This window comes from Lactuca sativa, chromosome 5, assembly GCF_002870075.4.
Source record: "Lactuca sativa cultivar Salinas chromosome 5, Lsat_Salinas_v11, whole genome shotgun sequence".
Classification (NCBI taxonomy): domain Eukaryota; kingdom Viridiplantae; phylum Streptophyta; class Magnoliopsida; order Asterales; family Asteraceae; genus Lactuca; species Lactuca sativa.
The window spans coordinates 137,958,300-137,969,314 of NC_056627.2; the positions used below are offsets into that span (position 1 = coordinate 137,958,300).

General features: G+C 32.8%; 1 protein-coding gene across 1 annotated transcript; it reads right to left on the reverse strand.

Moving 5' to 3' along the window:
- Nucleotides 1-8,517: 8,517 nt before the first annotated feature.
- On the reverse strand, nt 8,518-9,359 carry LOC111884684 (uncharacterized). Its single transcript, XM_052763992.1, has 4 exons — nt 9,276-9,359; nt 9,056-9,204; nt 8,830-8,961; nt 8,518-8,748 (listed from the first exon to the last, which is right to left on the reverse strand). Exons 1-4 carry the CDS (start codon nt 9,321-9,323, stop codon nt 8,661-8,663), a joined length of 417 nt encoding a protein of 138 aa, XP_052619952.1. The 5' UTR covers nt 9,324-9,359; the 3' UTR covers nt 8,518-8,660.
- Between the last annotated feature and the right edge of the window lie 1,656 nt (nt 9,360-11,015).

Consider the following 11,015-nt stretch of genomic DNA (forward strand, 5'->3'; position numbering starts at 1 on the left):
AATCATAGGCTACATGAAATAAATTACTCATAGAATCTAACAGACTATAACAAATTTTTATGACAACAAATATATTGTAAAAATACCTAAGCAAAGTATGAGAAGTGCCACAAGTGCTAGCATAAACATTCTAAGCTTTGCCATCTGCGTAGAAAAAACAGTGAAAATAAAATGATAAATCTATAGATGTGTTGGATAGGATAGATGAATGTGGAGATAGTTTCTCTTGTTTAAATAGTTGTAAAAAGGGGGTTTTCTAATTAAATGATTCTAGATATTAAGAAAGCATTTATTTGTATTGAAAATGGAAGAAAACTGGTTAAATATACTTACGTTTTAGATTTAAATACCACATTGAATGAAAATTTAAATGTCAACATTAAATTTACCCAAAAGTAAATTATTGAATGGTACCTATACTTTGGTTTTAAAAAATTGGTCTAACATTTGAAAATGATAGGTTGTTTCCATGTAGTTTGAAGAATAACGTTGTTGCTCCCTCCTAGTGGATGTTAAATATCAGCAGGTAAGTATTAGAAATTTACTGTTTAAACTTATTTTCTTTTTCTTTTTACAGTTTTGAATTTTTTTTTATTAAATTACCAAAAATCGTGTTTAACGTAATCACGAATATTCCTACTCTTACTAGCATGATATACCCTTTCATATAAGAATATGGTTTCTAGTTGGTGTTTGTACATCACATCACGTTTGACCACGTGTGATAGTCAAACGTGGTAAAAATGCATTATTAGGTGGAGATATGTATGATGGATATTAATCATTTAATTATTTTATCACTATGTTCTCCTTTTTCATATGTGGAACCCACTTACCAAGTATTAATTTACTCAAACCTCTACAATCGGTTGTACTCTTGGAAGTATGTAGTTATTGAAAAATGTCATGTAGTATTAGTACATTGTCCATATTGATTCAACATAGCATGGAGATTACGACTAACACACATGATTGCTTAATTGATATTTAACTATTAGAACAACCCACACTTAGAGATTACTCCAAAATAAACTCACAACTAATTTTAAGATGATAATATCTATTATTCTTCACAATGATATTGATAAGCCTTTTCGCTTTATAGTTTTGTTATGCATTGGTGTAATGTCCCTATTCCAAACATATCTCTTTTTTAAAATTATGGTATACGATCAATATAAAGGGGGTTTTATCCATAACATTATCAACTATATTATCACAAAATCATAGTCAAATGCAGAAGCTAAGTTCTTGTTTTGAAAACATCATAAAAGATAAACATAAAGTGGATGGCATGCCTGTGAGAAAGAAAGCTTCTAATGGACAAAGCGTGTAGGAGGCACTTTAAACTTAAAGAAGATAAAGAACCACAACATGATTTAGCAAAAGTAGGGGCTAGTTCAGAACAAGAAATTGTTGAACATGAACAATAGTTATTTAGAAACTTAAATTCTTCGTAAATTTGGTACAACTCATCAAGCCCTTGAGAAAATATGGATTTCTATTTGAAAACTGATTTTGTTATGGGTTCTGATGAACCCATCAACTCCCATAGTGTTATGTTAGATTTTGAATCCAAAGATGTCTTGAAGCTATGCACATAAAGAGGCAATCCATGTATAAGAATCAAGTTTGGGCTTGATTAATCTTCCTCCCTATAGTGAGACTACAAGGACAATGTATGTTTTCAAGATGAAAACTAACATGGATAGAAACCCACCTTTATATTTTCCATACCTTTATATTATTACTATGAGATATGGTAGGTGGACGTCATAACCGCTTTCTTTCATGGAAACCTTCTTGAAGGTGCCCATACTATTTAGTTAAAAGTTTTTGTCAATCCTTTACATCTTAACAAAATGTACGAGCTTTATAATCCATTTATGGATTTAAAGCAAGCATGTGTTTACAAGAAAACTAGTGGAAGGATAATGATATTCGAAATATTTTGTGTATGTGACATGCTTAATCAAGTTAATGACATTTCAACTACAGAAGACGATTTGTATAGACTAGAAAAGTAATTCTTAATGAAATCTTTAACAAAATGAAAACTATATTCTCTGATTAAAGATCCATAGTAATAAATCAATGGGAATGCAAATGTTAAGTTTTAATGCATATGTTGAAAAGATCTTGAAAGAGATCAAGAATCATGAATCCTAGAGAAGATTCTTTCTAATGCCACATGACACCATTTTGAGCTCGTCTCAAAAGGCCTGGAACAATAGTTAAGCTAGATGAGATGAATGATATTCCATTTGCTTCAACTATTGAATAAATCATGTATGTCATCTATGCACAAGAATAAATGTTTAATAATGCTTTAAAAATGAGAATAATATCCCACTAAGATACATGGGAAGGTAATTGGATGAATATGAGTGACATTCTAAAAATAATTATGAGGAACTAGCGAATTTTTATGAGCTACTTAGTTTAGAAGGAGATCATCATGTAAATTATTATACAAGATGCTAAATTCAAAATTGAAAGAGATAATTATGAACTATAATCGGGCTATGAATTCATTATCAATAAACTGGAAATCTTTTGAGACACCAAGAATGTACTTACTCTAGATAAATATGTATAGATATTGTGATTAATTGTAAATTATTTATTTTATGAAAGTGATAAATTTATATAACTAATATCAAAATAATACAATTCATTTCTTATGTGTCCCAAGAAAGTCAAATCACCAAGGTCTCCCGCTTCCGCTTCGAATAGAAGAACCAATAAAGTATCTGTTGTTACCAGCGTTCCATTAAAAAATAAAACCAAGGGCATTCATGAAACCGATTGAAGCCATATGGCAAGATCTAAATCAATAGAACAATTCATGACATTACATCACCATCATGGATTCGTGTTTGGGGCTAAAAATGGAGGGCCTATATTGAGTGTAACGTTGAACATGTCAAAGTCAAAATGGGATTTAACCGGATTAGTTCTCAAAAGAAACTGTAGGATTATGTTGCAAATGATTAGAAATCCTAATAATATATAATTGGAAAAATCAGTTTTAATAGTCAAATTCGGCTAATTTTAATTTGAAAACAATTTATATTTACATTTTACATGATATATAAAATTTATATTACTGCATAATTTTATATTTAATATCTTTATCATTCCATCATATAAACAAAAGATATCTAAAGTGAAGTGATAACAGGTAACTCAAATTTGTAGTCAAGATTGAGTTCATAAATAAATTAATTGAGAGAGAGAGGCTTCATTTTTTTTAGAAAAGGAAAAGTAATATTTTTGTTTTGTTACCTCACTATTATTTGAAATTGTATGAAAGCCAGAAATATTTAATGTTGTAATCATAACTTGTTTTCCCATTTGTAATATAATAGTGTTATTATTGAAACTTTATATTAGTTAATACATTCGATGCAACGACAAACATTTGCTTCAACACATTTTCCTGATGTTTCATGAGTTGTGCAATGCATTTTACAAGCATCAGCACATTTTTGATCGTCTTCAGTGCCTGGTCTACACACCCCAACATAACTATGCTCACAACATCTATCGACCCAACCATCTCCTTGCACAACTTTCGCGTTTGTATCTGAAAGAAAAGTTGATAAGTTTTTACATTACAAGTGTAATAAAATAAACAAAATAAATTGGGTGTATACATTAATACCATATACAACAATGACATAAGAAATATGAATCACCAGTCATAGGCTACATGAAACAAATTACACATAGAATCTAATTAACTATAACAAATGTTTAAGACAAAAACATATTGTAAAAATACCTAAGCAAAGTATGATAAGTGCCACAAGTGCTAGCATAAACATTCTAAGCTTTTCCATTTGTGTAGAAAAAACAGTGAAAACAAAATGATAAATCTATATATGTGTTGGATAGGATGGATGAATGTGGAGATCGCTACTCTTGTTTAAATAGTGGTAAAAAGGGGGTTTTCTAATTAAATGATTATACATATTAAGAAAGCGTTTATTTGTAATAAAAATGAAAAAAAAAAACCGATTAAATATACTTACGTTTTAGTTTTAAATACCATATTGAACAAAAATTTAAATGTCAACAATAAATTTACCCAAAAGTAAATTACTGAATGACACCTCTACTTTGGTTTAAAAAATTGGTCTAAAATTTGAAAATGATAGGTTGTTTCCATGTAGTTTGAAAAAGTAACGTTGTTGCTCCCTCTTGGTGGACGTTAAAAACTAGCTCGTATGTAATAGAAATTTACTGTTTAAACTTATTTTATTTTTCTTTTTTGTAATTTTGAACATTTTATTAAATTACATAAAAAAATCATGTTTCACATAATCACGAAGATTCCTAATCTTACTGGCATGGTATACTCTTTCATATAAGAATATGGTTTGTAGTTGGTGTTTGTACATCACATTGCATTTAACCCTATGTGATAGTCAAACATGGTAAAAAGGCATTATTTGGTGGAGATATGTATGATGGATATTATTCATTTAAGTTGTTTATCACTATGTTCTCCTTTTGCATATTTGGAACCCACTTACCGAGTATTAATATACTCAAACCTCCACAATCGGCCGTACTCTCGAAAGTAGGTAGTTATTTTTAAAAATGTCATGTAGTATTAGTACATTGTTCATAGTGATTCAACATAGCATACAGATTACGAATAACATTAATGAGTACTTAATGGATATTTAACTATTTGAACAACCCATACTTAGAGATAAGAGTTTTTGCTTTCAACTTTTGTGACTCATTAGTGTAACGTCACAACTAATATAGATAAGACCCATATTTAATGGATATTTAACTATTAGAAGAACCCATACTCCAAAATACACTCACAACTAATTCTAAGATGATAATATCTATTGCTCTTCACACTGATGACTTTTTGCTTTATAGTTTTGTGAGTCATTGGTGTAACGTCTCTATTCCAACCATATCTCTTTTTGAAAATTACGGTATATGATCAAGAATCAAATATGAATGAGAAATTTCATATTTGGAAATTAGACTAATTCATTGACAAAGTGTCAAGTGAAGGACCAGGAGATCGAGCATACAAAGTTGCGTGTTGATCAAGTCCACCATAAGAGTAACAAAGATATTCGTCATGATTTACTAAAGGTTTAGTAAATATGATTATACTTATAAGATTAAGTGTAATTCTGAATATATTAAAAAGGTTTAAATCAATGACAGAACGAATAAGAAGAATCAAGTAGGCAGAAAGAAAAAAGTTTCTCCATTCTAAGAAGAAGGGAGAGTACCTTTTATGCTTTATGATAGGTCTTAATGATTAAGAACCATATCTCAATTGATCCTATAAGTGAGTCTTAGTACAATTGTATGTCTAAGAAGAGGAATCAAGAATTGAAGAAATGGTTAAATCAAGAAGTCAATCATACTTCGTTCCAAAACAAGTCTTAGAGTTAAGATTGTGACAATGAGTGACAAGTATTAGAAGGTTTATAACTTTCATCAAATGTGGAAATTAGTGATGTCTTGGATAAGACAAAGACCAACTAGGACCAATTTATGAAGTGTTTTGATAAAAACTACACTAACTCTTGAATATTTGTTTGTCAAGAAATGTTTATTGACAAGAGAATCTTATATGTCGAGGAGTCAGTGGGAGTCTTAATGGTCTTGAAAGGTTTCAAGAACAAATCAAAATAGACCTTATCGATCATCACTAGCACATGAGTTGAGGTTTACAACCTATCGTGTTGACACTATATTGCTTCTGTGTCGTTCCAATTGAGTTAATTATGCATGTGAGCCCTATGAGTTCTCATTTGAATGCATAAAAGGCAAGGACCTTGATCAATGAAAAGTACATTGATAGGAAAGGGTGAGCTGCTTAACTACTTGGAAGACATGATGGGCAGCTGTGCTACCATAAGGCAAGAAATCAAGATTGAGAAAGTTCGGTCCATATGAGTTTGAATTTGTCGCAAACTTTAGTTTTGACAAATTCACATGGATAGGAACACATACACCATTAATATCTAAGTGTCATAAGATTCCCTCCTTCATGAAAATGACTGTGAGGAAATGCTTTCACTAAGACAGATTTTAAAAAGATAGTGATTGTGAAAATTGGATTCTCGAATTCGATTATGGTTACGGTATCCCTTTCCATGATTCGAATAGTGAAATTTGGAAATTAGTCTTAATTGTTTGGACACACATATGAGCTATCTAAGGCAAAGGTGTATAAGTTTAAGAAGCCTTGATAAAAGATTATCAAAGCATTAGGTATTAGAAACATGAACTTAAGAAATTCAATAAGTACTGTTTTTCTGGAAGTTAAGCTGGTTTCTGAATACATGTCAAAGCTAGTGGGAGCATAAGTGTTATGTTTATAATAATCATCATGATAGTGGGAGCATAAATGTTATGATTGTATGATTATTAAGGCAAGATTTGCGAGGTAGCAATATTAATTATAGAAAAACAAGAGTTATACCTTGCAAAGTCAAGGGTTGTAAAGTTGTTTTTGCTATAATTAAGGGAGAGAATATTATGCTTCATTTCAAATCTAAAGGCTTAGGTTGTGGAATGTTAGTAATTTAGTCAAGGATACATAGTTTGTTCTAAAATTTTGATTATGATTACGGCATTCCTCTTCACACACTACAAGAAAAAAGGCCTTTTACGACGCTCATTGCGCGTCGTAAACGGCTCAGACGACGCGCAAATGCGTGTCAAGGAAGGCCCTGTCATAAAGAGAGACGATGCGCTTTTGCGCGTCGTCTGTAGACGACGCGCATTTACGACGTTCATTTACGACGCACAATTACGACGCGCATTTACGTCACGCAATGCGTATCAAGAAAGGCCCTGTCATAAAGGAAGACGACACGCATTTGCGTGTCGTAACCTTACGACGCGCGTGTTAATGACACGCAATGCGTATCAAAAAAGCCCCTGTCAAGAAAGACCATGTCATAAATGAAGATGACACACATTTTTGCGTATCGTAATTTTAAATTTTTTTTAAAAAAAAATTTATTTATGGATTTACTTATTTTCATATTAAATTTGCATTTCATGTCACATAATGGAAAATAAAATACCATATACAAGTAATACAATGCATTGCACAAAAGTTAATGTTATACAAATAATCATTCCAATAGTAGACAAAATAATTAGATACAAGAAATATGAAAAACTTGAAATCCCTGAGATTAATAGTTCTAACAGAAACTTCATGTGAGATACATACAGTTGGACCAGTAAGCAAGGATGTTCCTGAATCCACAATAGTAGCACAAGAACACGTATACATCTTCTGCTACTGTTGAAGGTCGTCATGATAGTTGTTATGATTTAAGCATATATAACAAAAAACCAATAAGTGACTATGAGAATTTAGATAGCGACAAATCCAATTTAAATGGACGAATGAGAAACAATGGACTTTAAAAACTTACATGTAACAAAATGATCAAAGGCTTCATGGTATGAAAAGGATACATATACACACATGTTGGTACCGGCTCACGGAGCTCTAATTCCTCAACAAATATGACCGTGCTTTTATCTGTGTGAACCATTGAATCATCTCCATATATGCCTAACCACCTTCTTCTTCTCCTTGCATCCTTTCCCCATCCATGGATTGTATCTCTTATACTTTGTGGAATTAATGTTGCCTAGCTTGTAATTCGTACCCGTCTGTGTACAATAATACGTTGTTCATGTTACTATATCCCATATCATTGCGACATTGCGACATTGCGACATTGTCAACTGATTCAAGTATACAAATAAAATAAAAGAATGTAGAAGGATTGTAAGAAAAACATACCTCACTGCCTTTTGGTATTGTTTGCATAGCACGTAAAGTTGCCATTCTGCCTTCAAATACAAGAACTGAATTTGGAGAGCAGCTGTAAAATCAAAGTCATTTGTTAGTTGATGTGAGTGAAGTTTCAAAGAAGAAAATACCATTTTTACCCCTAAAGTCACCTGTGATTTATAATGGAAATGAAGGGATATAGTCTAGTTCCAAATGGTATCAGCTCACTGTCACAAATTGTATGTGCATTGCATGCAAGCTGTGTGCGATTAAAATAATATGTATTGTGATGCTAAGTTTCAATGGTTTTTGTTGTTAAACTTGACACATTTTCATAAAGATATCTCGGAAGTTGAAGAGAAGCAGTTGGTGTTATACGCACCAACTGCTTCTCTTCAATAGTTATTGTTTATGTACCTTGCGAGATAAAAGCTCACGAATTGTGTTGGCTAAAGGTATCAGCGAGTCCAAACTCATGCTTTCTAATCTAGAAATCAATAAATACCATAAAGAAGTCAACTTTCATATTGTTGACTTTTAGTTTTAGTCAAATTGAAAATTTCGAAACAGAATAAGGTTAACTTTCTGTGATTTGTCCAGAAGTTTCTTGCTTTATAATGAAAATATTTAATTTTACCTGTGTCACAAATTACGATATTGTCCTGAAAAGTTTTGATTCTGTTTCCGATTCCGTTGATATTTATCTAATTCCGTTTTGACAAATGGAATGGAATTGAGTGAAAGATCAAGGCTTGACACGTTCCCTAATGAAGAGCTCCAAGGGTTGAATCTCACCAGTTAATGCAGAAGCCTCAGCAACAGTGACTTTGTTTACACAGTGAGAGAATCAAAAGGGTTCCCCTGGGATTCCGAGTGTGAATTCATTAGATATATCCGCATCTGATACAGCTTTTCTTGATGTCCGAAGCTTATCACTGCAAAGTCATTCAAGAATGTGAGTAAATTATTGTTTTACCCTTTTCATTTACAACACAGACAAAACAAGTGTAACATACATTTCTTTCTCCAGTTGTTTTCGAATGAACTCTTTTGTATGTGCAGTGACTTTATCCACCTTGTTGCAAAGGATAAGAAGTGGAATTTTCCTCTTGACAACACTCGATTTTGTTAAAATGTCATAGAGATACCTTTTTGCAAACAAAACAATATATGTTAAGATTAATATCCATAAAAAACACATATGGAGTTAAGTTTCAAATCATTATTAAAAAAATAAATTACTCTGAAACAGCACGACAATTGGGCAAGAAGTCCACTGCATCTAGAACAAATACTAAGCCAGCTGCTCGAGGGACATATTCGTCCAATTTAGGGCGCAAACGTGAGTGGCCAGGAACATCAACAAGGTGAACAACCTTAATCTTGCCTTTCTGCAAAACAACATATTACGAATTTGCCCTCGTTTAGGTTTGTTAAAGAGTAAAGAAAGTAGCTTGTTTACCTTGGAGGTCTCGGAATTGAGGACAAAAAGACCCTCATTGGGTTCCATTGATGTAACGGTGCCTTGATGAGAAGAACCATCACGAAGCTGTATCAAGATTGTGTTTTTGTCAAAACTAATCATAAATCATAATCTTACCTCAACCCAATCTCCAGCCTTTGCTACAATTCTTTTTATAAATACATCACCAGAACTGTAGCCAAATTCCTACAAGATTATTGATACAAGACAATGAGGAAACAACAAAACACAGAACTAATCAAAGATATTTATAATCAAGAAGTGAAATCGCACCTGAAGAATGGGAGGAGCCTTGAAGATCACAATATCTGAAACTTCTGGCTTCCAAAAGATGTATGAAACCTAAATCAATAACAGGCAAACACTCAAAATCTTGCATACAATCACTATGTGAATTGAAAAGCCAAAATGGCGAAATTGGCAACCATCATTCATATAGTGTGTAATAAGGTTAGAATTGGGATTATACCTTTTCGGCTATTATGCGATCACCCACATCAAGGGTAGGGCTCATTGATGCAGAGGGGATGGATCTTGAACTCGTCGTTGCTGTCGGACCGTACCCGGCGACGGGATCTCGGTCGGGATTCTGGAATATACGAGGACGAGAAAAAACCTCGTGAAAAATTCGGCATGTATTGGATTTTCCGGAGGCGGTGGCTAGGTTTTGGGCCACGTAGCCGGAGTAAGAAACAGTGAATATGATCGCCATACACGCAATTTTGATTAACAACAAAAAGATTTGGAAAATTGCTTCTTCGGTGATCAACTGTTGTGACGTGAAAAGAAAACTCACAAAGAAAGAGATCCCATTGAAAATGAAGGAATCAGTGAGATTAGGAGGGTGGGGTGGAATCGAAGGGTAAGATTAGAACAAGAGGGGAAGAATCCGGAGCTGAAAATTAGGGAAAATGATGAAATCGAAAAACCCCAAAGCTGAAAACAACCTGAGATTTCCTCCGGGAAGCGATGGAGAGATCTCAAGGGTGTGGAGACGAAAGAGACTTCCGGTGAAAAACATTGTGGGTAGGTCTGTGTTCAAAATTGATAGATTTTTTTTTCAAAATTGATAGGGGGTTGTGATTCTTTAGGCTTCAAAATTGATAGATTTTTTTTCGATTCTTTCAAGTTTGAATCAGAAAATGAGAAAGAGTTAGGGAAATCAAGAGTGCAATGCTCGTCCTTGTTAGGTTGAAGATGAAAGATAGATAGAAGATAGAAAAAAAGGCGGGTTTTCAAAATTTTGGGGATTTCATTTCCCCCCTTGTCTACTAAAAGCGCACTTCATTAAAATTATAAAGCGACAGGTACAGACGACGCGCGTTTAAGATAAAGCCCCCTCCGTGTTTTTAATTTTTTTTCTTGAGACACTAAATTAAGGGCACGCAATAAAGCGTGACGTAAATCCTTAAATTTTTTGGAGAGATGACACTATTTTAAGGGCACGTCCTTTTGCGTATCGTTAATTATCGCGTGTCGTAAAAAGCGCGTCATTAAAGGTCTTTTTTCTAGTAGTGACAATTCGAATTTTGAGAACGTAGCAAATAAAAAAATATTATGGCAGAAGATTGATAAAGTATCAAATCTTTATGTAAGACATTATGCATCGTGTCCCATATGCTTTAGGTATAGGATCGATTGCAAATGCTATAATATTTTACCATTCTAAAATTTTCCAAATGTCTAGCGCATTTAGAGGGAAAAAGGAAAAGAATCGGT